This window comes from Schizosaccharomyces pombe (genome assembly GCF_000002945.2).
Source record: "Schizosaccharomyces pombe strain 972h- genome assembly, chromosome: II".
In the NCBI taxonomy this organism is placed as follows: domain Eukaryota; kingdom Fungi; phylum Ascomycota; class Schizosaccharomycetes; order Schizosaccharomycetales; family Schizosaccharomycetaceae; genus Schizosaccharomyces; species Schizosaccharomyces pombe.
Genome location: NC_003423.3, coordinates 792,105 through 818,684, shown reverse-complemented (window position 1 = coordinate 818,684; position 26,580 = coordinate 792,105). Strand labels below are relative to the sequence as shown.

At 37.1% G+C, this 26,580-nt stretch overlaps 8 protein-coding genes and 20 long non-coding RNA genes across 28 annotated transcripts; 14 read left to right on the top strand and 14 right to left on the bottom strand.

The window, feature by feature from the left end:
• The first annotated feature begins 155 nt into the window (after positions 1-155).
• On the top strand, positions 156-4,307 carry SPOM_SPBC530.11C (transcription factor). The gene is made up of 3 exons (NM_001021231.3): positions 156-1,269; positions 1,406-1,486; positions 1,542-4,307. The coding sequence occupies exons 1-3, from the start codon at positions 1,216-1,218 to the stop codon at positions 3,864-3,866; spliced, it is 2,460 nt and encodes an 819-aa protein (NP_595324.1). The 5' UTR covers positions 156-1,215; the 3' UTR covers positions 3,867-4,307.
• Positions 584-3,239, bottom strand: SPOM_SPNCRNA.4895. Its single transcript, NR_194250.1, has one exon. It is a non-coding gene; the product is annotated as a non-coding RNA (long non-coding RNA).
• On the bottom strand, positions 3,292-3,547 carry SPOM_SPNCRNA.4894. The gene has a single exon (NR_194249.1). It is a non-coding gene; the product is annotated as a non-coding RNA (long non-coding RNA).
• Positions 4,016-4,566, bottom strand: SPOM_SPNCRNA.4893. Its single transcript, NR_194248.1, has one exon. It is a non-coding gene; the product is annotated as a non-coding RNA (long non-coding RNA).
• Positions 4,567-4,937: 371 nt separating this feature from the next.
• Positions 4,938-5,218, bottom strand: SPOM_SPNCRNA.328. Its single transcript, NR_150737.1, has one exon. It is a non-coding gene; the product is annotated as a non-coding RNA (long non-coding RNA).
• On the top strand, positions 4,961-5,851 carry SPOM_SPNCRNA.1385. The gene has a single exon (NR_150263.1). It is a non-coding gene; the product is annotated as a non-coding RNA, possible alternative UTR (long non-coding RNA).
• Positions 5,834-7,625, top strand: anc1 (ATP:ADP antiporter Anc1). Its single transcript, NM_001021230.3, has one exon. The coding sequence runs from the start codon at positions 6,304-6,306 to the stop codon at positions 7,270-7,272; it is 969 nt and encodes a 322-aa protein (NP_595323.1). The 5' UTR covers positions 5,834-6,303; the 3' UTR covers positions 7,273-7,625.
• SPOM_SPNCRNA.4892 lies at positions 6,212-6,510 on the bottom strand. Its single transcript, NR_194247.1, has one exon. It is a non-coding gene; the product is annotated as a non-coding RNA (long non-coding RNA).
• SPOM_SPNCRNA.4891 lies at positions 7,020-7,936 on the bottom strand. The gene has a single exon (NR_194246.1). It is a non-coding gene; the product is annotated as a non-coding RNA (long non-coding RNA).
• Positions 7,937-7,946: 10 nt separating this feature from the next.
• On the top strand, positions 7,947-9,302 carry mrl1 (cation-dependent mannose-6-phosphate cargo receptor). Its single transcript, NM_001021229.3, has 2 exons — positions 7,947-8,950; positions 9,035-9,302. The coding sequence occupies exons 1-2, from the start codon at positions 8,186-8,188 to the stop codon at positions 9,158-9,160; spliced, it is 891 nt and encodes a 296-aa protein (NP_595322.1). The 5' UTR covers positions 7,947-8,185; the 3' UTR covers positions 9,161-9,302.
• On the bottom strand, positions 8,105-8,545 carry SPOM_SPNCRNA.4890. The gene has a single exon (NR_194245.1). It is a non-coding gene; the product is annotated as a non-coding RNA (long non-coding RNA).
• On the bottom strand, positions 8,649-8,850 carry SPOM_SPNCRNA.4889. Its single transcript, NR_194244.1, has one exon. It is a non-coding gene; the product is annotated as a non-coding RNA (long non-coding RNA).
• Positions 9,241-12,610, bottom strand: ntu2 (membrane-tethered transcription factor). Its single transcript, NM_001021228.3, has one exon. It carries the CDS (start codon positions 11,849-11,851, stop codon positions 9,404-9,406), a length of 2,448 nt encoding a protein of 815 aa, NP_595321.1. The 5' UTR covers positions 11,852-12,610; the 3' UTR covers positions 9,241-9,403.
• SPOM_SPNCRNA.4888 lies at positions 9,456-9,661 on the top strand. Its single transcript, NR_194243.1, has one exon. It is a non-coding gene; the product is annotated as a non-coding RNA (long non-coding RNA).
• SPOM_SPNCRNA.4887 lies at positions 9,792-10,381 on the top strand. The gene has a single exon (NR_194242.1). It is a non-coding gene; the product is annotated as a non-coding RNA (long non-coding RNA).
• On the top strand, positions 10,654-10,983 carry SPOM_SPNCRNA.4886. Its single transcript, NR_194241.1, has one exon. It is a non-coding gene; the product is annotated as a non-coding RNA (long non-coding RNA).
• On the top strand, positions 11,920-12,142 carry SPOM_SPNCRNA.4885. The gene has a single exon (NR_194240.1). It is a non-coding gene; the product is annotated as a non-coding RNA (long non-coding RNA).
• SPOM_SPNCRNA.4884 lies at positions 12,596-12,882 on the top strand. The gene has a single exon (NR_194239.1). It is a non-coding gene; the product is annotated as a non-coding RNA (long non-coding RNA).
• Positions 12,883-13,410: 528 nt separating this feature from the next.
• On the top strand, positions 13,411-14,546 carry SPOM_SPBC530.07C (TENA/THI family protein, domain found in context with a broad range of enzymes). Its single transcript, NM_001021227.3, has one exon. It carries the CDS (start codon positions 13,592-13,594, stop codon positions 14,318-14,320), a length of 729 nt encoding a protein of 242 aa, NP_595320.1. The 5' UTR covers positions 13,411-13,591; the 3' UTR covers positions 14,321-14,546.
• On the bottom strand, positions 13,484-13,969 carry SPOM_SPNCRNA.4883. Its single transcript, NR_194238.1, has one exon. It is a non-coding gene; the product is annotated as a non-coding RNA (long non-coding RNA).
• On the bottom strand, positions 14,079-14,717 carry SPOM_SPNCRNA.4882. Its single transcript, NR_194237.1, has one exon. It is a non-coding gene; the product is annotated as a non-coding RNA (long non-coding RNA).
• Positions 14,718-15,759: 1,042 nt separating this feature from the next.
• On the top strand, positions 15,760-19,690 carry clu1. Its single transcript, NM_001021226.3, is given in 3 exon segments — positions 15,760-15,846; positions 16,034-17,845; positions 17,847-19,690. Coding segments are annotated over 3 exon segments (3,522 nt in total). The 5' UTR covers positions 15,760-15,833; the 3' UTR covers positions 19,544-19,690.
• Positions 19,691-22,386, bottom strand: prt1 (transcription factor). Its single transcript, NM_001021225.3, has one exon. The coding sequence runs from the start codon at positions 22,100-22,102 to the stop codon at positions 19,814-19,816; it is 2,289 nt and encodes a 762-aa protein (NP_595318.2). The 5' UTR covers positions 22,103-22,386; the 3' UTR covers positions 19,691-19,813.
• On the top strand, positions 21,294-21,817 carry SPOM_SPNCRNA.4881. Its single transcript, NR_194236.1, has one exon. It is a non-coding gene; the product is annotated as a non-coding RNA (long non-coding RNA).
• Positions 22,371-25,518, bottom strand: mod5 (Tea1-anchoring protein Mod5). Its single transcript, NM_001021224.3, has 2 exons — positions 25,365-25,518; positions 22,371-25,136 (listed from the first exon to the last, which is right to left on the bottom strand). Exons 1-2 carry the CDS (start codon positions 25,422-25,424, stop codon positions 23,628-23,630), a joined length of 1,569 nt encoding a protein of 522 aa, NP_595317.1. The 5' UTR covers positions 25,425-25,518; the 3' UTR covers positions 22,371-23,627.
• Positions 22,543-23,259, top strand: SPOM_SPNCRNA.4880. Its single transcript, NR_194235.1, has one exon. It is a non-coding gene; the product is annotated as a non-coding RNA (long non-coding RNA).
• Positions 23,378-26,119, top strand: SPOM_SPNCRNA.4879. Its single transcript, NR_194234.1, has one exon. It is a non-coding gene; the product is annotated as a non-coding RNA (long non-coding RNA).
• Positions 25,470-26,548, bottom strand: SPOM_SPNCRNA.1384. The gene has a single exon (NR_150262.1). It is a non-coding gene; the product is annotated as a non-coding RNA, possible alternative UTR (long non-coding RNA).
• Between the last annotated feature and the right edge of the window lie 32 nt (positions 26,549-26,580).

Genomic DNA, 26,580 nt, shown 5'->3' with positions numbered 1-26,580 from the left:
GTGGCTCGGTCGTCAACCGACTTTTACCGAAATTGATTACCGTAGACCAAATTACCCCGGAACACATTTCCCAGGTAGTTTATTCATTAGCCGGAAGAGGGAAACATCATATCAAACTCTGTTGTGTATAGCGTGGCCGTGTAGCTTGACTTGCCGTTTTCCTATACTTTTCCCACTTGATTATAAGAGTAAACTAAGCATTTAAGAAGAGGAACTAAAGAGAATTTCTCTCTGAAAATTTCCTTCAGTTCAGTCATAAGTTGATTGATTGAAACGCGCGTGAATTTGCTCGATATTTGGAGGATTTACGGAGATTTTCTTTACCAAGGGCTTTCTCGACAAGAATCAATTTCTTCATTAACCTAATTCGGTTGAAGGATTCTTTTGTACTCCGCGATATCAATCTGCTCGAATTGGCGATTGATTTATTTTTCTTTATCCTTTGCATCCGTCCTTACCTTGAGCGCAGACTCTTTCGGAGCACCTCGTTTACGCAGTTCAAAGATACTTTTGTCAAAAAAAATTGAATTAAATTGCTTTTATTTTGGTAAACTTTTGAATTATATTGCAACTACAAAAAGTTTCCAAGAAAAAAATATTCACACCGGTAAAGTGGTAGCAGCCAAAGTTCACAAAGACTTTATCTCCAATCCCTCCCCAATTTGCTACTCTTTTTTTCGTTTCATTCGTCATTTTGTACGACTCGTTCTTGTCGCAAAGTGATTGATCTAATTTATTCATACTCTTCCACTTTCTCCTTGTTTTTGGGGTTCTTTTAGTTATCCGTTTGGATCTCTTTTGTTTTCCTATTTTCATTTCCCGATTTTCTTCCAGTCTTTCTCTTGCTACTCTCTGTTCTCTGTTGATCTATCTTCCCTTCTTTTCTTTTGATAATATAATTCTTCTAATCTTGTTATTATTATCTTCTTGTAATAATTTTTTCCCTCCTTCTATTTATTCATACTAACGTGAGCTAACTCTTGTTTTCTTTTCTTCACTCTCGTTTGTATCATCTATTCATTTCTTTTTGTTCATTATTGGATAGTCTCGGAATTCTAAGTTTGTTTTTACATCAATTCCCGAGTTTCATTAAACGACTTCAAAAGTGTTTGCATCGTCAGGTTTTGGAGTTTTCATTCTTACTTGTTTGTTTTTTTATCCTTTGCTCCTTTGTTTTTGTAATTTCTTAATTTTCTATACTTTGGTTACCGCACTATGTTAGAAAATTCCACTGCTGTCCACGGCGTTAGATTATCAGATAGTCCAGAGGTAAGTCAATACCGACTCGAACTGCTAATGTCGGCATATGGGGAGAAATACAAAATCCACCGATTTACTTTTCTTTCTTTTATTGATGATTTATATGCCTTTTTTTGTTTTTATTCATACTGACCTATTTGGATAGGATCCTTTTTTGCGCAAACGCTTAGCTTCGAATACTCAGCTGAATCAAAAGAAAATTCGTTTTACTGAAAACGAAAATGATGTAAGTTTCTTTGTTACCCATTCTTTATTGGTCGATTTCTTACTAATTGCCATAGTTATCCCCTGAAAGAGCCCAGAAAGAACCTGTTTCCATACCGCACGGGAGATATACCTGGTCGACTAGCCCAGATACCGATTCCTCTCATCTTCCTTCTACTCCTCCTACTGTTGATATACCTTTTCATCATCCACACACCATTCATTCTCCTACTTTTACCCTTTCCGTCTCTCCAGACTCTCAGTCTTCATCAGCTACTCATCAAAATGATTACATTTCCTCTCCCCATGCTGATTTCAGCTTCTCACCTCCGGCTTCAAAAATACAATCTCACGAACCTCTCAACGATATGGCTGCTGTACATCCCTTACGTCCTTCCCATGTTTCTGGTCCTCTTTCTCCCCCCGAACCTAAAGCTGCATCAGTTGATCATTCGATAAATCCTGCTTACAATGCTTCTTTTAGACTTCCTGATGGTCCTCTTTGGACGGAAGGTTCTGAAAATCTGCCTAGCCTGGATATTCAGTTACAGCTTGCTCATATTTATTTTATCTACGCGCATGGCCAACCATATGTACTATTCCATCGGGATTCTTTTATGGAGGCTCTGAAGTCTCAGCGCCTTCCACCTGTGTTGGTTTTGGCTATGTGTGCAGTGGCCATTCGGTTTTGGCAGACAGATAAATATGACAAAAATGAGTTGTTTGAACAATGGTTTAACAGAGCATCGGCAATTGCAATGGCAAACTTTGATAAGTTAGACCTTGTATATGTGGCTTCTTTTGTAATGCTTTCATACGTGTGTGCTGCGACAAGTAAATACTGGATGTTTGCGGGTATGGCCATTCGAATGGTTGTTGCCCTTCATCCAAACAAGACTCCAAATTTACCATATTACGACAGACCTGATTCACCTCTCCCCTTTGAAATCCGTGTTCAACTTACCAGACGATTGTTTTGGGATTGCTTTATGTTGGATCGCTTAAATTCTTTATACTGTAATACCCAATTTTTGAATCTCGAAGACATACACGTTCCACTTCCTATGCGTGAGACTCTTTTTATGTACAAAGCCCATGCTGTCACTGAGACTTTAACTGGAAAACCCAGCAGTCCTGACAGTTTTACTAATGCAAACCCAACTACAGCCCCGATAGTTAGTCGAAATGCCCAAGATAATATGGGGATGTTAGCGTACATGATACGTATGGTATCTATTTGGGGTCGGGTAGTACGGTGTTTAAAGTCGTATAGTCAAAAACAATCTAACCCTTATCCTTTTTGGCATGCCAAAAGTACCTTTAAACAGCTTGATCAAGAATTATATGAATGGGAGAAGAATTTGCCCAATAGACTTCGGTATTCTAGACAGACTTTGCTATCTTACCATATGATGGGACAAGGTGGCCAATTTGCGTGTCTACATTTAATTTTTTTACAAATACATCTGTATGTTCATCGATATGCAGCATCCATATCGTCGGTTCCGTTTTCTCATGTCAAGTCACCCCCTACTGTATTTGAGAATCAATCGGCCGTTCTTGCTAGTCAATGTGCTAATGCTATTTGTCGAATCATCCAAGACTGTACTGAGCTTTCCATTTCATTAGCTGCTCCGTTTACAGCATCATCAGCATATTTGGCGGGAACGGTTTTATTGTATCACTATATAACTCGTGGTAGTGAAGTTCAGGCGTCCAAGGCGGCCGTACATTTACCGATAGCGAAGCGTCACTTAGCACAACTTAGCGTGTATTGGCCAGCACTTGGAATGTACGCTAAGGCTTTAGATGCTATTGCTTTCCATCAAGGCGCATTAGTTACTCCCAGTGTACCGCCTGTGATTGCTACCGTATCGAAAACAAATACTACAAATACTGGAGTTCAGCAACGCGGTAATGTAGGAGTAACAACTACCGGAAGTATTCTTACTCAATCTTCTCCAGCCCTACCCGTTCAACCAGTGCCTCTTGCCTACTCGAAACCTGCACCCACTACTAAGAGCTCTTTGACCGAATTAGCCTACAATACCAATGTATCGCTGCCTCCTCGCTCACCAGGAACTGGATCATTAGCCGCTGGAAACTTGCCAAACGAAAAAGCACCATCATTAATGACAATGGTGAATGGCGGACCAGTACCTGGAGATATCGGAGAAGCGTCGATTCCAGTTGTGCAGAATCTTCAACCCAGTACTGCGCATGTAGATCCTGAATCGGATCTTGGTCGGGTCATTAAAATATGCGATTGGTATCAATCGCCTTCTAGTGATGTACTGTTAAGTAAGCCGCTGCAGCTGAATTCAAGCGAGGAGATGGAGCAGCAGTGCATCGACTTGAGTCGTCACAACACTTTACTGAATTTATCCAGTTATGGCATTTAGATTATTAAAATGTTATTGTTTTTAGTTTTTTATTTTACTACTTTTTTTTGGGTTTTAAGAGAAATGGGAAAACCGAAGTTTTTCCCTCGTCCCTCTTCTTCATGGAGATTTTGATCATGTGCATATAATGTATATTTGAGAAGCTTGTACATGATTGATTATCTATGCAAGTACCTATTTATTTTTACCTACCTATCCACACACCCCTATTTTCCTAGTTTCCGACGAGTGTATGAAATATATTATTGCCGGTCTTTTGAAAAATACACGATGTAACAATTGGGTTTTGAGCATATTACTACTGATGGACAATGTTATTGTTTATATACGGTCCAATCTTTCTTAATTACAAAGAATCCAGAATTCATTTTAATATTTACCATTAGGATTCTTTGCTTGAAATGCATATGACAGACAACTAGTTATTGTGAAGATGTAAGATAATAATAAAATTACGAGTTTTTGCATAACCCCCATTGTTTCCAATATAATCGAAAAATGTTTAAACATGTTAATTTTTAGCTTAATCGGTTTAACACTTATAAGCTTCTTAATGACTAGTTGCGTATTGTGGAGGAGACCGACCACCAGATGGATAACGGATTTAGAAGTTTCCCATTTACCGTCGGCACTTGTTGAACAGGTGTAATGCTGTGCAATATATACACAACGTGTCAGAAAAGCTACTTCGTTAACTTTTCGTACGGTTACGGTACATTATGATGAATTAGTTTTGTGAACTATAAATTAGTTTATGTAAATAAGGTTTTTGCGAATGGATACTTTATTTACTCTTACATAGCAAATAACGAATTTGGAAAATAGCAAACTAGTTTCATCTTATTCGCTTACCATTCAACTGATGAAAGAGTAATTAAGCAGGGTTTTGCTTCTAGCAATTGCCGTTAGTAAGATAAGTTATTTGTAGCTATTAAAAATTACGGGATTTATCAAAATCATACCACAATGATAATATTATGTTTCGGAAGTAAAGAACGTATGGTGAACATCGATAAGTACAGATAACGCTTCGTTAAAAATTACATAGTGATAAATAGTAATGAGTATTATTAGTATGGGTATGAGATTGTATACGGGCAAATTGGGTAAATTTGGAGAAACGGAAATCTGTAAAGGACCGAAGGGTTTGTAATCGGTTGTTCTTAAACTGGTTCATTAACAAGTTCCCTCATTGACTTTACGCACACTACTAGTTGAGGCAAAGGCAAAAGCAACGCACGGAAGTTCGGTCACAAGGCGAAAATAGAAAAAAAAAATTATATCTGCAAATTTATGCCTTATTTTATAAAGTAAAGGATTCACTTACGTTGCATTAATTTAACCTATCCACACACCCCATCTGTTCCACCTTACTCCAACTGATTTTTACCAAGTGACTGGAGGACTAAGTAACCTTCCTAGCATTGTGCGCCCTTTTGCCCCTCCGTAAACGCACGTCAACGCACCACTAATTGGTTTACTGTGAATTGCGACGCTTTACGGAAACCAGTCATATCGCTGCAACGTTGTACTCCCTTGAGTCCCACCCGCTCGCACCTTAGCTACACAGCGCAATTGGCTTTAGCAGCATGTCGTTTGTCGCTAGAGTCATCTGATTGAGCAAAACAGACCAATCACAAATGCTAGCGACAGTCTAGCGTCACCTCTGGAGCTGCTTATCGAATAGTACGACGTAAAGGTTCCGCACTGTACTCTCTTGGTACCTTATGTAAAGTAGCAGTCAAGGTACAAGTGGTTCAAAGCGAAAGTTTGATTGGAGGTGATGCAGTACGATGCATAATAAGCTTTTTTAATGAGATAACTGTTACGTTGATGGTCCAATGGTGAAATGGATGACCCACATCGTAAACAAACAATGTGGAGTATGTGACTGTTCGAGGGTTTTGGTGCATTTGCTTATATAAAGGGAAGGGATTGACGCATACCGCAAACCAAACCCCCCTCTTACCCTTTACCAACCACGATTTTAGGATCATAACAAAGAAACCAGCTTAAATAGCTACTTATTCTTTGAAAAATAACGTTTAAAATTAGTCTTTTAAAAAGAACGACTTTGTAATAAAAAGTTCTTTGATAAAATTTGCTGGAAGAAACAGTGAAAGTTGAGAAACGTTTGAAACCACACTTTACGTTTGCGCGCGTTTCCTTGAATACTGTGTATCTTGTGAATCACTTCTTTGTATAGATTACGAGTTGTTTAAATTTGCCTTGACGAGTATTATAGTCTTTTTTTTGTAAACATAAGTTTTTCATAAAGGCAGGCACTTTTTTTCTTATCTATTTACATTATATCTATTTTTCTCTTTTCGTTTTCCTTTCATATCATCATTTTCTTGTTGTTGTGCTAAGGCTTCATCTCTTTATCTCTTTTTTTTTCGTACATTTGAACTTATCTATTTACCAGAATTAGTGAAAAATGGCTACTTCATCTGCTGCCGCTGCTGCTAGCACCCCCGTGAATGCAAACACCATCACTGAAACAAAGAACTCTACTTTCTTCTTTGATTTCATGATGGGTGGTGTTTCTGCTGCTGTATCTAAAACCGCTGCCGCTCCCATTGAGCGTGTCAAGCTTCTCATTCAAAACCAAGACGAAATGATTCGTGCTGGTCGTCTTTCTCACCGCTACAAGGGTATTGGTGAGTGTTTCAAGCGTACTGCTGCTGAAGAAGGTGTTATTTCCCTTTGGAGAGGTAATACCGCTAATGTCTTACGTTACTTCCCCACTCAGGCCTTGAACTTTGCTTTCAAGGATAAATTTAAGAAGATGTTTGGTTACAAGAAGGAAAGGGATGGTTATGCTAAATGGTTTGCCGGTAATTTAGCCTCTGGTGGTGCTGCTGGTGCCGCTTCCCTTTTGTTTGTCTACTCTCTTGACTATGCCCGTACCCGTCTTGCCAATGATGCCAAATCCGCCAAGAAGGGAGGTGAACGTCAATTTAACGGTTTGGTCGATGTCTATCGTAAGACCTATCGTTCTGATGGTTTACGTGGTTTGTACCGTGGTTTTGGCCCTTCTGTTGTCGGTATTGTTGTTTACCGTGGTTTGTACTTCGGTATGTATGATACCTTGAAACCCGTCGTTTTGGTTGGTCCTTTGGAGGGCAACTTCTTGGCCTCCTTCCTTCTCGGTTGGGCCGTTACCACTGGTTCTGGTGTTGCTTCTTATCCTCTTGATACCATCCGTCGTCGTATGATGATGACATCTGGTGAAGCCGTCAAGTATAGCTCCTCCTTTGAATGTGGTCGTCAAATCCTCGCCAAGGAAGGTGCTCGTTCTTTCTTCAAGGGTGCCGGTGCCAACATTCTTCGTGGTGTTGCTGGAGCTGGTGTCCTTTCCATTTATGACCAAGTTCAACTTTTGATGTTCGGCAAGAAGTTCTAATTGCCCTAATGTCTTTTCTTTTCAATTGCTTTGCAAGTCTCCCATCCCCTTTTCCTCTCGTATTCCCCGCTGATTTCATTGTTGTTGTTGAAAGCTTGTTTGCTACTATTTTTTCAATGATTAACAAGGTATGTGAATGGATGCTATGTTCTCTCTTCCTTAGTTTGGTTCTAAGAGAAGCACTACGTTTTGTCTATATCAATGATATTTCAATGCAACAATTGGCCGTCAGTAGCAAAGCTGTGCAGCATGCTTTCTCCATTCCTGTCTTCTGAATTTCTTTCCTTCTTTTCTTTAGAGCTTTCAATTGCCAATGCTAAGTCAGCAATCATGAATTGATATATTCCGTGTTTATTTAACATTTGTATTTTATCGTTTGTAATTTATATAGTACATTCGAGTTCGAGTTGTCAGTAACAAAGTTTATGGGGTATCGTAAGCTTGCATAATTTGAACCTGTACATTCCATGCTTTGTAGGACGATGTAGGGGTTCTCATTTACAACTTAGCAATGTCCCGCTTACGAAATGTACAGTAAAAATGTATGTATGTAGTATCGCTTACATAAATTGATGACTATGTGGATAAGCAGGTACTTAGGGTACAATGGCAGGCACGGTTGGTGGAGGTTCTGTTGGCAAAGACTAGACTAATATTTGATGGTGTTAAATTTTGCCTTTCGCGTCTACTTATGTCAATCTTTTTTGCTTGAAATTGCTTAAAAAGGAATCTTTCTAGTTAGTGAAATTGGAGTTTTGAATTACTGTTAGAAATTGCTCATTTAATTCGACCTTTTACTTCCACTAGTAGATTTAATAGGCTGTTGCCAAAAAGGAAGGTTTCTCTTCATTATTCGCTTACAATTAATTCTATTACCCTTATTGTTGTTATATTTACTCACAAAACATTCGTTATGAGACTTCTCACATGCCTAATTAATGTGTTGGCGGGTCTAACACTTTTTTCCCAATTTCAAAGAGCGTTTGGTTTAACAATTACCCGAAGGGGTTTTAAAGTGCAAGAATCTGATGAAGAACCATTTTGCGCATTGCATCACCCAAACACCGGTGAATACTTTGATTTATCTGGCCTCATTCGAGATAACACCTCTGAAAAGGGCGATTATTCAGTGAATGGTTACGATTTTGGTACAAACTTCAGTATTAATCTTTGCCATCCTGTTGTTTCAAATCTTACCAACTACACAGTCGAAGGAGATGTATCTTCTGAAGATTCAATCGGCGGGTTTTTCACCGTCGAAGACGATGACTTGTACTCTATTGGACAAGCCGCTTACAAACCGTATTTTCGCGGGAAGAAATTAATAATGCAGCTGGACAATGGATCTCTATGTCCCAAATCGAATCACATTCGAATGAGCACCTTAATTAGTTTTACTTGCAATCGGGACCCTTACACCGCACCGTCTGTCATAACCTACGTTGGCAATCTGAACGATTGCGCTTTCTTCTTTGAATGGAAAACGATTCATGCTTGCCCAACAGTGAAGAAGGACTCCACCTTAAATCCTGTATCTGTATTCCTTCTGTTCTGTGCTATTGCCTTTTTAGCTTACTTCGTTGGAGGATTTGTATATCAAAGGGTAGTACTTAATGCACGCGGACTCCGCCAAATTCCCAATTATGAGATGTGGCGCTCTCTATTTGGTTTCATTTCGGTATGTTTGCATGATCTGGTTTATCCATTTCATAAATAAAGCTAATTTTCTATTTTTCCTTATTTACTAACAGTTATAATTTAGGACATAGTGATCATCCTTTATTCTTCCATTCTTTCGATTTTACCCTCAAGTATAACGAGGATGAGAGGCAATAGGAGGAATATAGATTATGTAGAGGACGCGCTTATTGATGATATTGATACGTAAATAAAAATATGTTGGAACTATTTTCTACCTTGCCAGACTGTTCGACATTACCCATTAAGTCTAGTATTTTTACCCTACTCATTAAAAAAAAATTATAGTTACTCAACAAAAGATCTAAATAGCAGTCGTTTACAAAGTCACATTTTCGTGCTTTGTTTTTGGAATATTGTATATATACATTTATTCATATTATCCATGTAAGCCGTAAGTAAATCCTGATTACGAATAATTATGGTGTAGATTTTAACTATTTTGCGAGTCTTTCATAACGTTTTGAGAAAAATGCTCCAAGATTGATGCAGGATCAATATTTACAGTCGGATTAAAGGGTGTGCTATTGTTAAGTGAACTCGACTCTCTGGATTTTCCGTCAGACACATCAGGATCCACTAAACCAAAAGCTTCATTGATTATATCCGAATTTTCCTGCATACTTTCTGCTACAGGATCCACTGCCAGCAGTTCGTTAGGGATCTGAAATTCTTCTTCCAATGGTACATCACTGCGTGAAATGTAAAACGAGGGGTGATGGATTGAAACAGCCTGTGTATGGTAATTTAGCATGCTTGATAATGTGTTGATATCGATAAAAGAATCTTCATTCATGTTGTATGCTTGATAAGGTATTGTTCCTATGTTTCCATCAAAAACGGATTGTTGTTGTCCCTCCGTCTCAACTTGTGGTAATTGAGTGTTAGAATTGCTCTCTTTATCTATCGATTGTTGAGGCCCATTATTAATAGGAACATTCGATTCCGATTCAAATACTTGAGGAGCTTTTGTTGGTGACATCTGTTTATATCCATCCGCATTGGATTCGAGAATCTTCATGAGTGACTCTCTCATTTTGTCAATCAATGGTAAAAGTCTTCTGGTGACGCATTCGTGAGCCAATGCTTCTATTGATTCTCGGGCGACAGAAATATGAATCAGTAAGTTGGTATTTTTAGTTAAAAGAGCTGCAAAAATAAGTGTAACAATTGTGCTAAATCCACAATAAACGGTAGTCCAGTAATATCTGTCTAACGTACGTTTAAGACCCTTGGAAAGGTGACTTAAATTTTGAACACATACAATAGCAGAGTCGACGCATTTACACGCCAAAGTGAAGGCGGTTTGTCGATCTGGCACCTTAAGTGCTTGCATTGCTGGACTGTCAGCTTCAAGGTAATGTAGGAGAGGTCGGTAGATTAACATTCTAAAAGAATAATACACCAACTGTAAGTTGTAGAAAAAATGATTTGCCTGAAATTCTCCAGGTTGCTCGGCCCTAAAAACTCGGGGAAGAGAATTGTAAAAACCATCCAATAGTTGCTCCAAATCTTGGATTACAGCATATGAAATGTGCTTCTTTGTTACGTTTCGTGAATTTGGGGAATATAGCTTGGTCAATATACGACTTGAAATCTTGTAAAGCTTCACACCATGAAAGAAAAACAATCGTGCGTTTGCTTCAATTTCCGTTACCGATGGGAACTTTGGTGTTACAGGTAAACACTGATCAATGTCTTCATCACGAACACCCAACGGAAATCCAAACAAAGTACACAACTGCCGGTCATAACAGTAAATTGCCCAGAAAATACGTCTTCTGCTATCAATTTGTTCCTCCGTAAATCCTTCTGTAATATTTCTATGTAGACCTAACCTAAGACAGCAATTCAAACCTAGTTTCATGTAATACCAGGCAGCGCTAATTTCGGTTCGGCAATACCGATAAATACTAAGAATTAAGAGACATTGGATGCTTTCAATAGTAAAGTTATCCGCGGATTTCACTAATCGTTCGCTGTAAAAACTGTACTTTTTGATTAAACTTTGTAACTCGGTGTTACTGGGGTTATTAAGAAGATGATGATAGTAACCTACACACAAAATAGATAAAAATAGTGGAAAAAAGTTGCCTTGATAATTACCGGAATATAAAAGACGAATCTTTTTGGGGAAATCGGCATAGGTCGTATAAAAAACGATACCGCTAACGTAGCTAACAGCGGCTTTAGTGATACACAAGGCCTCTTCAATTCCTGGGAGCTGAATCTCACGAGGATCAACGCTAGACACCATAAAGTCGATGCTGAATCTAGGAGTAGGAGTAAAGAATTGGTATTCAGGATCATTATCATCGAATTGAATATTTTTATTGCCCAAAGGGTAGGCTGAGTAAGGCTCACATATTTCGAAATCGCCGGGTAAGCGTCGAATAAGATGTTGGATGAGGACGTGAATTGAAGAACCACCACGAAAATATCTAGTTCCATGCTTCGCGTCAACGAACAAATTGCCATAATTAATCATGGAAGTAAAGATTACCTTTCGTTCTGGTGACATGTTTTCAAGCTCGTTAGTGGCTTGAAATTTTTGTTCCCTCAAAAAGAAGAGGAAACTGGGTGAGTTAGAGGAGAGATCAAAGTTTGTATTTTTCTTCAACAGCGTTTCCAAATACCGAACGCGGGATTCCAAATTTTCCACATACTCGGGCGAAAATGAGGACTTTCGAGAGGAAGGCATGTGATAAGTACACTCTAATTTGCCAGCTTTGCAATTCTTACAAGGACGCAAACCATCACACTTGATTTTTTTACGACGACACATATCACAAGCCCGAGTGACACGTCGTCGTCGGGTAGCCACTTTGGCGCCTTCAAGAATCTTGCTTTCGGTTTCCTGACTATGAGATTCATTATCCATTTTGGGACATCCTTTTAATAAACAAAAAATGTAAATAAAGAGCGAAATATAAAAAAAAACTTTTTCAAGTAGTAAAAAGAAACGTCAACACGGGAGATGTAGTTGGAGAAATATGAGCCACAGACAGAGACTTTGTACGGTATAGAGAACGATGGCAAAGTATTATTGAAAAAGGTGAAGTTCAATGGGGGCAGATCAACAGAGTTATGCAATTAAGAATAAAGGGGATGGGACACTATCCAAAAAGAAGGAAGAGTGAAGAAATTGAAAATTAATGTGTGAATGAAGAGAGGTTGGTTGATCTACAAGGGATAACCAAATTAACAAAAATATGGAAATTAAATAAAAGTTTTACAGCAGGTATACCAGCGGTGTATATCCTTGAAACAATTACGAATTTATAATCAAGTCAAAGTGATCTCTAATAATGCAAGCGGACAAGGAAATAATAACAGTATCGATGAAATTCAATTCGTTTTAGCAAAATTACAAAGTAAATGAAAAAAGAAGTGAAAACCAAAATTCAAAAATAATGAATACACAATAAACTCCGTCAACAATCCGGTCTATCGTACTAACTCAACGCATTCAAACGGGTGCTAGAACAAATTTCTGCAATCTAACCGGTATGCCAGGTGAGCAACTCTAGTTCCGTTATTATCGATTATTTCTTCAGAACGCATTCAGATACGGCTTAAACGTATGCAAGATTCGCTTTCCTTCGGCTCGCGAGGATTGGGCCTGGAGAGGTACGTTGTCGGTAAGATTATTTTTGAATGGCAAATAGTGAAACCTCGCTGATTTTAAGGTGGTATTTTAACGAAAGCGGGTAACACAAGGTTTGTCACCTTGAAGGAACTATCCCCCCGGCACTGGAATAAGCACAGCATGGGCGAAACCCAAAGCTCAGTATAGCCGAAAGTCGGTGCACACCCGACATCTAAGCCATCCGTAGTTTTTGTAAGAGAGATAGATTATAAAATGTAGAAGAAAAGAAAGTAAAGATGTGTTGGTAAAGCTCAAGAAAAGCACGGATTACTTTTCGGTACCAAGAGCCAATTATCGTATATAGGCTTATTTATAAGAGAATATAGTAATATTATATTCTGATGTGCAATTTGTTGGTTCTAAATAAGCTCATCATATCAAAATTTCTTTTCTTTGGGCTAGTGCCGAAAAACCAAGGGAAGAAGTGATATTGAAAAGCATAAAGTAATTTAAAAGAATGTAGATAATTAGTTTTGGTATGCTTAATATCGAGATTAACTGTATCGAATTTCAGGACGTGCAGTTATCAGATCATTGATTTAATAGTCATCTACTAACTCTTAAACGCTTAAATGTATTCTGGATAATTACCTTTAACGTTGCTTGCGTACTTTTTTCTAAGGTCATTTGCAGTACATGGTTGAATTAAGCAAACTACTTTTCTCATGATATTTTGCGTTTAAAGTACTTTACTTGAAGCCGGAAATTTGAATGCGAGGCCAGCTGGCCTGGAAACTTTTAGCCGAATTTCTACATATATATAAATTTGGTTATTTGGGAAATGTTTTTTTAACAAAGTAAAAAAAAATAAGCTAGTGTTGAAACTTTTTACTATTTTCACACATCCATAATTTCATTTGCTTATTACAGATCTACTATATCAAAATTTCAAACCAAGGAGCTACTTTAAGACAGTGATTTTTTCTTTTTTTTAATCATATCCATTGTTCGTTTTAGTTCATCTGCTTACCAATGGATCCTTATACAGTTGCAATAATCAAGAAACTCGGAATCGAGGAACAAGTCGAAACTGCTGCGACAAAGTCCCCATTTATCGAAGGTTTGGCTAACGGTACTGCTCCTCCTGGCGCATTTAAACGGTGGCTATACGAGGATCGAATTTATGTTCAAGGTTGTTCGTTGTGTCTTGCCAAAGCCATAAACGCCATCACTCATGAGAAGGGATTTCCCAAGGAAGCATTAGATCTTTTTTTGGGTGCATACAATGTTATCACTCCTGAGCTTGCTCATTTTGAGGCAAGATGCAAAGAGAGCAACGTGGAAATGCCCAAACTCAAACCCGTCCCAACTTCATGGGAACAAGCGTTGCAAGATAACAAGCCTGAAGAATACTATCATCTTTCTGCTCCAGATTGTAAATCATATATTCAATTTATGACTCAGGAGCTTTTCGAAATTCCAGGTACCTCTGGAATTGACTACTTTATGGCATTTTACTTGAATGAAGTAATATACCATAGAGCATGGAAATTTGTTCGTGAATCTAAGCAATTCCAGAAAAACTGCCCAGAAGAAATGGAATTTGTCAAGTGGTGGGGTCAGCCTTCTTTTGGTAAGTTTGTAGAAAATCTGGCTCGCAGCATTCAAGACGTCCCTTTTACCTCTGCTACTGTTGACATTGCCAAGAAAATTTGCAACTTTGAGTATCGATTCTTCAGTACCGCGTTTGAAAAGGCTTAGTTGAATTAATTGACAACATTTTAACTCCTTTTTTCTGATATCACATTATTTTACGTGCCCTTTGATCAGCATTGATCGTCAATCGAATGATTCCTTTTTTTAATTTTTTTGATTAAATGTGTAAAGTCAGTGTATATATCTTGTCAGTACATTAATGAACAAGTGTTCGTCAGCATAGTCATTACATACATAATTTATGTAAAAAATTTGTAACTTCAGTTTCGCTGCATGCAGTCCGTTTTTGCTTATCGTCCTATGAATTTTTAAAGCTTCCCAAATGATGACAAATTGTTGTTCACAAATCGCTTGAAAACGATATTTTTCAACTACTAACTTATGAATCTTCGATTTTTATAGTATTCCGAGTACACTGAGAATTGGTACGATTAAACCTGCAAACATAATCATTAGTTGAACTCTGAACATGATTTTTCGGATCCACAACAACCATAAGATTGTAATACCGGAACACTGAATAATGTTTTTAATATATTTATAATTTATTGTAAGTTCGGATATAATGTTTAGATATCTCGTGATTTCATAAATTCTGATCTCCCTTCGTACATGTTGACAATGATTGTTTAGAACCTCCAATAATATAAGCACTACTGTAGATTGTGCATGAAATCTTCAGACCCAATGTAGCTAATTAACTGTGAAAACCTTATTTAACTTTTTGAAAAAAACCTCCTCTTCCATTTATTTTACTGTTATTGAATGAAGCAATTAATCCAAAACATTGGACTTATGGATTATCGATAAGTCCATATTTCAAATATGGAACAATATGAAAAATAAACTTAATCCCTGTATGTTCTGTTTCAGAATTCGAGTACAAACAGTCCACGTGCATGCGGATATTCTTTTAAAATCTAGTTTACTCTTAGTTTATCTCATTTCCTAATCGCTGCGATCTTTTCAAAGTATCTCAGAACATTTTGCTATACCAGAAATTTATACATAAGCTAAAAATTTAAGTCAAGCATTTATCCCTAATTCTACAGTAGTGCTACATGTATCAGATGTAGCTTTTTCTCCCATTGTACAATAAGTTTACGCTATCCACAAAGATACCTCTTCAAAAATTCATAAAAAGCTTTTGATATTCTTGGGAACAGTATTCAAAATTTATTTAATAATTGCAAATAAAATAAAACACCGTCCGATTATTAGTTTTTTAAAACGGCTGATTAAAGTTGCTCAGTACTAGATTCGTGGAGTCGTAATTTCCAAAAAACCGATGCGACTGATGAATAAAGAAGTAATGAGACACAAAAGAAGGAATTTACAGAATGATTATGTAGACATAAATTTTCACCAAAGTTGAGACTTCATTATTTACAGTGTTTTCTTACATCACCCTTTCTCGCTTAGATAACTTTATTCATGTATTCAACTTTAGTAACTTATTCAGCCAAACTGAACCGACCTTCTTCACCTATCGATTTTGTTAAGTCTTTTACAAAAAAAGTCCTATATTCACGCTTAAGCGTTATTCGGGAGCTTTACAATGTCTACAATAGGTATGAATCAAGTTTAGTAAAAATGTGATTCTTTATTGGAAAGTCGACTATATTCACGCCTCTATGAATCAAACTAGCTTATTTTCTTTGAAGTTTTCAAATTAGGAAACTTTAAAGACTTTTCCTTTATTCAAATTAAATTTTTTACACTGCTATATTTGTACTAATACACATGTTATATCTTCAGATCTGCCTACGTCCTCTCTTCCTGGCTCCTCTGGTGATCCATCTGGTACGGAAATGAGTCATTCAGACGTGGACGTCTCTGTAGATATTGATGTTATATTTCCCGATCATACGCAGACCCTGTCCTTCTCTTTATTATTATCGAATACAATTCACGATGTTCGTCAAGTCATACTAGAACTTATGCTAGCCCCTCCTCATACCTGTTTTCATTTAGAATATAAGCGAGAAAAATTGCACTCATTTTTAGAAATTGGTCAAATACCCCATCTTAAGTTATCAAAAACAAGAAAAATTGTGCTTGAAGTTGTTTTAGACCCATATACCGAACGTGAATCTAAGTACCATATTTACACACTCTTGGAGTTTCTTAGTCGAAAACTGCCTTCATCCTCAACATCCCCTGGAATACGAGCAGGATTTTGCATATTTCCGTCGTTAAATATTCCATCAGGTGAAAACCTACAAATCAAGTCCTCGTCATCTTTGGAAGAAATTAACAAAATACCAGAGAATATTGTCACCCAATCACTATCATATACGAATCTTCTCAAAAAATTTGAGACGAGTCCAAATCCTAGTAACAATGGTTGTTTTCGTTCTCTTGCTTTATCCGGGTGGAATCCTGTACCAGCTGAATTCGTTATCCAAGGACATCTTCTTTATCTAACGGTGCTTACTATAGAAGGGAAAACATACAATATTACCTCACACGTATCCGGCTTTTATGTAAATAACTGTACCTCCACTAAATTTGACCCTTCTCCTTGTGATGACCTACAAAGTCATTCCCTTGTTTTACTATTAGAACAACTATCTCCACTTTTTAAAGAAAGACTTCATTTATCCTTGAATGATTACAAATCGGGTGATGCTATTGCTCAGGCCAGCATAACGGGAACTTTGCCACAAGCCCCTTGGATTACATTTCCAGTTCCTCATCGTGCTGATTTATCTCGTACCCAAAAAAGCGAGCTTTTTCCTTATATCGAAAATCAAGGTAACCTTCGCGATTGGAACGAAGAAATTCAATCCACTCGTGAAATGGATCACGAAGACGTACAAGATCGAGTACTTCGGGAACGTTTAACCGTAAAAACTCTACAAGATTTTACTGACATGGCCGTTGAAGGGGCAATAGATATGGTTAATGGGAATATACCTTCATTGAATCCTTTGGAACCAACAGCTTCTCAAATGTTCGTGCACAACAATATATTCTTCTCTTACGGACGTGATAGCGTAGGGATTTTTTCGACTAAGGGTGGAGATTCTGCCGCCTACTCCGCTGTCGGTAAAGACATTTTGGCCATACGCTTGTTGAACCAATTCGACCTTTCGAATCCATCTTTACTGGGTACTTGCGTCGTTGATTATGCTGGTCATAGAGTTGTTGCCCAAACGATTGTTCCAGGAATTTTTAAACAACTCGAAAACGGCAGTTCTCACTTAATTTATGGTAAGGTTGAAGGAGAAAGTGATTTTCGATTTGACGAATCTTTTGAAGGCGAATTGTCTAGGATTTCTGATTTACTTCATATTAAAAAACACTTTTTTGTTGACGGTAAGGAAAAATCATTTCCCTTATATACCAGTATGGATGCCAAAGCTTTAAAAGGCTCTGACGGTAGAACATATCTAATGGATTTGTACAGTCTTTTTCCTTTGGATGCTCAGTTCTTAGAAGTAATATCCGACGAAAAGAATGAAGAATTTCCAGCATATCCTCACAAACTTGTTCATGTCCGTCCAGAGCTCGTACAATTATTTTATGAAATGAAACTTCAGGCATTTGTGAACGCTAACCATAATGACGCCGAAGAAAAAAAATTTAAACGATTCTTTAAAGAGTGTAGAACTTGAAGGAAATGGTATCAAATTATCTTCTGAAAAAGGAAAGAATAATGTTAATAAAGTACGTAACGATAATGCACGATTTGATTGTGGTTTTAATCCTGATTGCTTTCGTTCGGATTATATCTTTCCTCCTGATAACAAAGAACTTTATGATAAAGATATCGAAAACTCTTATGCTTTATCGCAATATTTACACGCTGAGGTGATACCCAATTTTGTGAAATCCTTAAGTGAACCATCTTCCTTTTTGCCTATTGATGGAGTGGCCTTATGTCGAGCAATGCATCGTAGCGGAATAAATATCCGGTATTTGGGAGAAATTGCAAACATAATTCTGCAAAAAAGCCCTAACAATGTAATTCTTTTGAAACTGGTCACAAGTGAAATTTTTATTCGCTCCATTAAACATGTTTTTCGCAACTTTTTAGCTGTGGTACCTCAAGTCTTAAGAAGCCATCTTTTGTCTCATTTACTGAATAATTTGTTCACTGTTTATGGATACGTCGAACCTACGAAACCATTAATCAATGAAAACATTGCCAATTTATTTTTTCAAGCTACTCAAGTGATATATTCAATTAATTCCACCTCGTTATACAGCTCTATCAAAAAGGAAGCAAGTTCTAGGTTTCGATTTAACTTAACAGATGACTTGCTACATTCATTAAATCCTATTTGTATTTTAAGAGGTACCTGTCTACGTTTAGGGATTCAAATTTCGTGCAAAGATTACTTTTCAAACAAGTCTGACGACAAGATATGCGAAGAGCATGCTGTTCCTAACGGGTCAACCAAATTTACCGGCAAAAAAGGCAACAAAAAGAAGCGTAACTTAGGAAAATCACAGAACACCACGAATAGGCAAGTTGAATCAGAACAAATTAACATATTTCGGCCCAAGGACATTTTGAATTTAATGCCTGTAATAAAAACATGCATACCATATAGTGGTTTAGCTCAAGAATCATTGGAAGCATGTAAAGCTTGCCTGTTACAAGGAAATAAGGAACTTTGCTATAACCTTCTAAATGAATCATTATCACTTCATGAGCAAATTTATGGTGTTCTTCATACTGAGGTTGCTCGAGCCTACTGCCAGTTGGCTATGATTTATCATCAACTTGAAAAAAAAGAAGAAGCTGTTGAATTGGCAAGGAAAGCTGTAATTGTTTGTGAACGATTCCTCGGATTTGATTCTTCGGAAACCAGCTTGGCTTATATGAATCTTTCTCTATATGAATTCTCTCAAAAAAATGAAATGCAGGCAGTGATGCATATGCAGCATGCACTAAAGCTGTGGTATTTGGTTTTTGGACCAGATCATCCTAATACTATTAACTCATTTACTAATCTTTCTCTTATGTTACATGGCTCTGAAAAATTCATTCAGAGTCAGAAGTGTTTGCAAATTGCAGTCGATCTATCAGACAAAATTTTCGGCAAAACTACACCTACTGCTTCTCTGTATTTACAGCTGGCTCAACTAATGGTTCTTAACAAGGACAGTCGTAGCGCATTGCATGCAGTGCGCGTGGCCTACGACATATTAAAGGAAACCTTAGGGCCAGACCACCAAAATACGAAAGAAGCCGAGCATTGGCTCTCCGAATTTACTGCACTAGCTGTCAATCAAGAAAGACAATCTCGGACTTAAAATTATCACATGCATATAAAAGTCCTTTAAAAAGCATGCTCACAATTAGTGAGCTATAAAAGCATTAGGGCATTCTTCATAATTGTTTGCCAATTTAGAAAATTTGTCCAAAGGACTGATAATGACTTCGTACAGAAACGGACCATCCAAATAATAAATAAAATAACTATTAAGGTGTAAAAATCTGTAAACAAAAACAAAACAAAAGGATTATCATATCATGCGCATCTAGACAACGACGTCTATTTAATAAAACATAATTTAGGTTAATTATAGACCGTTCCCATAAAAACTACAATCCAAACCCATATCATCAAAAACATTAGGATTGTAAACATTAGCAGCAGCAAAATTTAGATCTAACTGATCCTTAAACGGGAACATTGACATTGTTTGATCTAACACGGGAGTTATATTTGCATGTAGCTCATTTTCCTGAACAGAATCAAACTTATACTGGTCATTTGTGTTAGATGAATTTTGGAGGTTTTGATGCATTTGTAAGATGCTGTTATTAAGAGAGTTCAGATACCCGCTGTTATCAAATATAGAGGAGGGAGAATTGCTTTTAACACTTGTATCTGAATGGTTGCTGGATATACGTGGTGGTACATGGCTTTGCGATTTTAGGGAAACATCCGCAATATCAGGCATGCCAGAATTAGTAACATCTTCGTTCGTAGCTAAGTTGCTGCTAAAATTGATTGCTATTTGCTTAGCCTTTTGCATAGCTGCCTGAGCAGTCGAGATCATACTTTCTAAAGCATCCATAACGACATTCAAACGAACAAAACCATGTGTTTCAAAACTTATTAAACGATTTTTTACGGAAATTAAACAATTCAAATCTTCAGAACATATAGAAGCAAGAGGCCGCTTCAATATACTGATAAAGATGATAATCGAAGATGTAAAGGCATGATACATAATGATTTTCATTATCAATGGCTGTAGATCAACCGATTCCACGAAAAGATTTGTAATGGAGCGAGCTGCCGCAATGCATAAAGCTTGAGAATCTGTTATAGAGCCAGTCCCTCTATGGACACAATTCACCTGAAGATTTTTTGTAAGAGAATGACGATGAATAAGGATTAAACATGAATAATAAATAGCAGATGTTAAAATCAGATTGCTCGAGCAAAATTTGGGAATTTTAAAACGATTCCGAGGTTGCATACAGTCGGGAAGACTGTTATACCAGTTGTTTAGCAAAAGGTCAAACTCAAGTATTTTTTCCATAACTTGAGAAGAATTAGACTTCATGCCACTCACTGAGTATAGTTCCTTTAGGACTTGGCCAACAATTCGCGTTAACTGCACCTCGGCTTCCAAAAAGTTAAAAGTACCCAAAGGATCTCCTTCGGGTGGCTTAAGTCCATAATAGCAATAAATAGAGTAAAATGGCACCATTTGATCAATGTCATCGTCCTGAAAAGCAACGGGTTTTCCTGTCATCATCGAGGATACTCTATCCAAATAATATATATACCAAAACAAACGAGCTTTCTCTTCCGCATCCTCCTTTCCAATAGACCACATTGCACTGTTTCGATGAAGACCTAGCGTTTGTGCAACTCTAACGACTACACCAACGTTCAACCAGACCGCATTTGGTTTGGAAACTGCGCAATAATAGACTGAAGTAAGAAAATTGAAGACCAGAGTACGGAAGCTCATATCTTTAGTAACTTCAATACTGATTCCGAGAGTGTTTTTAAATAGAGCATTAGCTCGGGAAACTTGCTCTTCAGTATCCGCTATAGCAAGACAACCAAGAGATAAAACAACAACGTATGAAGCATAATTAACCAGATCAATGGAACCATCGGGTTTTTTGAAACAATTTGGGGAACCAAATTTTTGGTAAAAATTTTCTCTTGTAAAAACAGGAAATAAAGGATTGTATGATTTGAAGTAGGCATCTATGTATATATTGGCAATCTCTGAAGAAGGTAATTCGGCTTTTGAGCCATCGAAACTCTCATCAGGATCAAACAAACAACCCGATTTAGCCATGGACAGATGCTCTAAAACTTTATCGGATTCAACTCCTGATGCAAATTTTGCAGCATGTTGAATAATGGAAAAGGTAGATGAAGAGCCGAAATATTTTTGAGAACCGATCGGAGTAGTGACGAGAGTCCCCATTTTTTCATTCAAAAACGCTATATCGTCGGTGGAGTCATCGGAAGAAGTTTCGCCTTTCGTACAGTTTAGATCATGATAGTTTTTGGGAGTAGAGGAGGGATGTATAATATCAGGCTGCTGGTCGTAGTTCGGAATTACGGATCTCAGAGTAGACTCCATTTGTTCTAATCTAGAAACGAGCGACTTAATGTACATTTGTCTCTGACCTGTTCTTCTTTTAGGTCTAGCTGTAAATACGCATGGGATTCCGTGACTAACGCAATTCGAACATGCAGGTTGCTTTCCATCACAGCGAATCTTCCTTTTTCTACACATGTCACAAGCTCTAGGAATTCTTTTTGGTTTCCCCATGTTATCCCCGTGGCGAGGTGAGTCTTCCTCCGGCGATGCTGATTTCAAATTTTCCATCCGGTAACAATTTTTTCAATGTACAAGTGCAACGACAGTCGATTAGCAAATATTAAGATATGCCAAAGATATTAAAAAATAGAATAAAAAAGCCAATCACTTAGCAATACCTACAATATAGGACGTTCGTTTTCTGAGTAGTTAAAATGTGCGGGTCCAAAAAATGTTCCTTAAAAAGTATTTTCAGTAAGCGATTTATTATGAAATAAAGCTTTCATTTATAAATTAAGCACCAATTATTCGTTTTTAACAATTCCGATAAAAATTTTTAACCAAGTTGTGTTAGTCACGTTGATGCGTGTAGATTACTATATCAATCCGATTTTACGAAACTTATCGTGCTGAGCAATTGGGAATAAATGTAGAAAAAATACAGAAGCTCATTAATTTTGATGAAAGTCGTTCAAATTTTGATTTAATTTCATTATTAAATACTGAAATTAAATAATCAAAATAGTTTTTGCGAACAAAAACTAAGTTATACAGGTAGGTACATTTACCACATACCTGAGGGGTAGCATTAGAAAAACAGAACGAAAAGTTACATAAATTAAAAATAAAGCTTTTTGTTTTCTTTGGAAACGGATCAAAATTGAATTAAGACGGATCGGAGGAAGTCCGAAGTCCGACTTCTCAAAAAACATCTCATCCCTACATTGCAAACATAAAAGTTCGACACTAGATTTCAGAAAGCTTTTGCGAAAAAGAAAATTAAAAAAAAGCTTTTTCAATTTAATTTTGCTTTCATAAACTCGCCAAACTCCAAAAGCTATAAATTATAAGTTCCAACTTACCAATGACTGTAAATCAGTGAGGTGAAATAAATTGCTTTTTCTTTTAATGGTCTGTCGTTCATTCATAACACCGATTTAAATGAACAAAAGAAAAAAAAATCCTTTTGTTCTATTTGTCGTACAAAGTAATTCATGCCCAGTCTAAAATAAAGTGAAGTTCGTAGAGAAAAAGAAATGTGGGACAAGCAAGACTATCCTTTGTTAAACCAAATAGAAATTTAAAAGTTCCTCAAGAATATGCCATTTAACCTCCAAGATCGGATATCCAGGTTAAAGAGATCTGAAAACCATGACCAATCGAACCCGGTATAAATTAGTATGAGTTAACGCGATATGCACCACATGAGTTCAACGTTTCTAGTTTTCATTATTCGAAAAAATATGAAATTCTTCCTGCTAAAACACTATACTAAATGTTCATATGTTATTATTGTTCAAAAAACAAGGCAAAAAATTTAACATAACGCTCCACAATAAAAAAAAGATTTGAAACATGTAATTCTAGAGGTTATGTGTATCCCAATCAACGTTAATGATAACACGTGTCTTGAAATGAGTATGCATTAAAACGGAAATATAATATGGATATAAGCAGACAGGAAAGTACGCACGTGAACAACCATTAAATTAATTCCTTCAAGTATTACGATTTCCTTTGGATATCTGAATCCTTCATAGACACATGCTTTCGACGCCAATCCTTAAAATATTAAAAAAAACAAAAATAAATTTTACATCAAAATACAACAAAACTTCTCTAATTTGGAACCTTTCTTTTTAGGAGGTTTTTCACTTTTTTCAGAAGGTTTTTCTTTAGGTACTGGTGTTGCACTAGCAGCTGGTTGTGTATAGTCTCTGGTTACATGAGGTGGCATTTCAGATTCGTGGACACTCAAAGAATTCTGAATTGACGGAGCAGCTGGAGGATCTGGTGACCCATCACCAAGGGCGGGTACAGAAGCCGAAGGCAAAGGTGAGCTTCTTGAGTAAGTAGGTCGTTTCGGTGAAACTTGAGGTGTAGGAGTTAAATTGGCGTAGTTAGGTTGGTTCAAATTCACAGTGGAATCATTGGCATCCGATTGAGGAATATCTGACTCCTGCTCATCTTCAGTATTGGTGGAAGTAAAACGTGGAAATGGACTCCCAGTATTCGGTTGAGGTTGAAAAGAACGCATTGATTGAGAAATGGCTTCCGAAGATGCTGTACTAGCGTTGTCTTCAGAATGAGTGTCTACATCATATACAATAGGAGAATCACTCCTCGAAATGCGATTCGGTGTTGATTGCGTCTGCGCGCCAACCTGGAAAGGTCGATCTGCATCATTGTAGGAAGATTGAAAAGACGATTTACGAGATTCAGAATCGGTTTCTGCAACCTTCTTGGGATTTTGAGAAGGCGAATAAGTAACGGCGGCTTTGAGAGACTCATATTCAACTGAAGAAGCAGGTACGGGAGACGACATATCTGGCACAGATACAGGTCGAGCCTTCGCGGAAGAAGAAGAAGAAGCTGGCGTTTCATTGGCAGGTGGTGAATATGGCTGCAACGGCCAAGCAGAATTCTTAACGTTTAATTTTGGCAACGTTATGTCCTTTGGCGGATTTTCCAAATGCGACACAGCGCGCATCGTATTTTTGGATAACTGAGCAATGGATCGTTCCAAGCGTCCCATAGTAAAATTCAACCTAGAATCCAAGGTCGAAGTATCAATTAATGCTGGAGATGCGCTTTTTGTCCTATAAGAGTATCTTCCCGGACGAGATGAGTCCTGTGATGCTTCCAATATTCTCCTTCGGCGCTCACTTCCAATGTCAAAGGTTCGAAAATTACTATTAAAAGATGATCTAGCTCCCTTGGCTGTTTCAGAGGGAGATCCTTCAATGCTAATATCCTCTGACGTTGAACCATTGGCACTTCTTTTTGGAGATTTAGACGCGCTTCTCTTTACATTAAACCCAGAAAACGTATTGGGAGAAAAAGACTTGTGGTAATTACTTGGAATATAAATACTACCTGCTGTAACAGGACGAGCATATCGATTTACGTATGCATCTCCGTCTGGATCTAGTACACTTGAACCAGTATCTTGCTTGCTGCTTGGCAATGGTAAAGAAAGACCTCGTTCAAAACTATCGGTATTATTTCTCCGGATAGCAGGAGTAGAAGGAGCACTTGTACCTACATTTCTATTATCGAATTGAAATCCGACGGTAGTGTTTGGTCGAGGTTTTTTTGATATCTAATCATTAATGCCAGCAAGCTGAACCCTTAACTAGTGAAAAGGGGGCAGCCCAAGCAACACTTGTTAGCAAATCATTATTTCAAACAGGCAAGATAGGGTAGTACTCGGAAAGAAAGGCTCCATTCAACAAATTGAACAGCTGCAATTTGCGTACAGGTGCAACTTTCATGTCTTACATAAAGAATAAGAGAAACTACCTCTGATCTTCTTAAAAAATTAGCATACCTCGGATGTCTCAGGTCTCCAAAAAGAAGGAATAGCAGGGCTTTCAGATAAAGCCGACATGCAATCAAATAAAAGAAAAAGATCAATTAGAGCCAAAAAAGAGAGTAAAAAGAATATCCAAAACTGGGAATTGGGAAACCGGTGTTTGGCTAACAATTAGTAGTACGCGGATCGCGACGCTAATTTCCTCAGTTGAGCTGGTATCGTGTTAAATATTTTGTAAAAGAATATTTCCCTCTTTTTAGTAATGTTCATGGAACAATTGGTGAAAAACATAATATTAAAAGGTCACAAGAAAATTTTTATAGCTAAAATATTCTTTTAAAAATAATTCGAGCAAGTTCTCAGGCAGGTGTAGGAAATAGATGGATATTTAATAGAAATTACCCTTGAGAGCAAATAGAGCTGATTCCTTTATCCATGTAAGATGGAAACATAACTTTTGACGTCCCCAAGAACATGCACTCTTAGATAGGTAAGCACATCAGTGATGGAGTAAGTGTTGATATATCCAGGTATTGCAGACGAGTAACAATAATGAAAGTTGAAATGGAGAATTGTTTACAGCATGATATCCTGTTCTTCAATTTTTATGCAATTTGAGTCCCCAACAATTGAATCGATCAAATGGGAGAACCCACTAAATTATTGAAGAGTATTTTGAAAAAATAGTTGAGGTATAAAATACCCAAGAATTCAACCATTAAACGATAAAATCAACCGAGAATGCGCTTTTGCTGATATGAATTTATATGAAACTTCTTCTTTGCTTTTCAGAATAAAGTTATACATACAAATAAACAATTATTTACGCCGAAAGCAATCAAAGATCCTTAGAGTATTACTTATTCTCTTAAAAAAAATTAGAGCATTACTACTTCTGGTTAAAGTCAGATTCACACTTTGTTCAATTATCAAACACATCCCATGGATTGCTTTTTTCGGTACCTTCCTTGTCAAAGAAACAAAAATTAAACTTAAAAAGAGAAAAAACAAGATCTTTACGAAACTGAATTAGTTTAATTTGATGCATGAACGTAAATGATAACTAGATATTTGAGGTCAACATGTCAGTCTACTGCAGCAGAAGTTTTAACAAAAACAAAAAGAATAAGATTTTGGCAACAAACAGCTTTTTTTTTTTTTAATTATCATTTTTCGGACTTATCATGTTTGTATAGGAGAAACTCACATTTCAAAGAATTCATAACACTAT

What these genes read in the sequence shown, in the direction of transcription:
- SPOM_SPBC530.11C (NM_001021231.3), top strand. Translation starts at nt 1,216, where the DNA reads ATGTTAGAAAATTCCACTGCTGTCCACGGCGTTAGATTATCAGATAGT. An exon ending in GATTATCAGATAGTCCAGAG is followed by an intron (nt 1,270 to 1,405) that starts GTAAGTCAATAC and finishes CTATTTGGATAG; the next exon opens with GATCCTTTTTTGCGCAAACG. An exon ending in TTACTGAAAACGAAAATGAT is followed by an intron (nt 1,487 to 1,541) that starts GTAAGTTTCTTT and finishes TAATTGCCATAG; the next exon opens with TTATCCCCTGAAAGAGCCCA.
- anc1 (NM_001021230.3), top strand. Translation starts at nt 6,304, where the DNA reads ATGGCTACTTCATCTGCTGCCGCTGCTGCTAGCACCCCCGTGAATGCA.
- mrl1 (NM_001021229.3), top strand. Translation starts at nt 8,186, where the DNA reads ATGAGACTTCTCACATGCCTAATTAATGTGTTGGCGGGTCTAACACTT. An exon ending in CTCTATTTGGTTTCATTTCG is followed by an intron (nt 8,951 to 9,034) that starts GTATGTTTGCAT and finishes GTTATAATTTAG; the next exon opens with GACATAGTGATCATCCTTTA.
- ntu2 (NM_001021228.3), bottom strand. Translation starts at nt 11,851, where the DNA reads ATGGATAATGAATCTCATAGTCAGGAAACCGAAAGCAAGATTCTTGAA.
- SPOM_SPBC530.07C (NM_001021227.3), top strand. Translation starts at nt 13,592, where the DNA reads ATGGATCCTTATACAGTTGCAATAATCAAGAAACTCGGAATCGAGGAA.
- prt1 (NM_001021225.3), bottom strand. Translation starts at nt 22,102, where the DNA reads ATGGAAAATTTGAAATCAGCATCGCCGGAGGAAGACTCACCTCGCCAC.
- mod5 (NM_001021224.3), bottom strand. Translation starts at nt 25,424, where the DNA reads ATGTCGGCTTTATCTGAAAGCCCTGCTATTCCTTCTTTTTGGAGACCT. An exon ending in GGAGACCTGAGACATCCGAG is followed by an intron (nt 25,137 to 25,364) that starts GTATGCTAATTT and finishes ATTAATGATTAG; the next exon opens with ATATCAAAAAAACCTCGACC.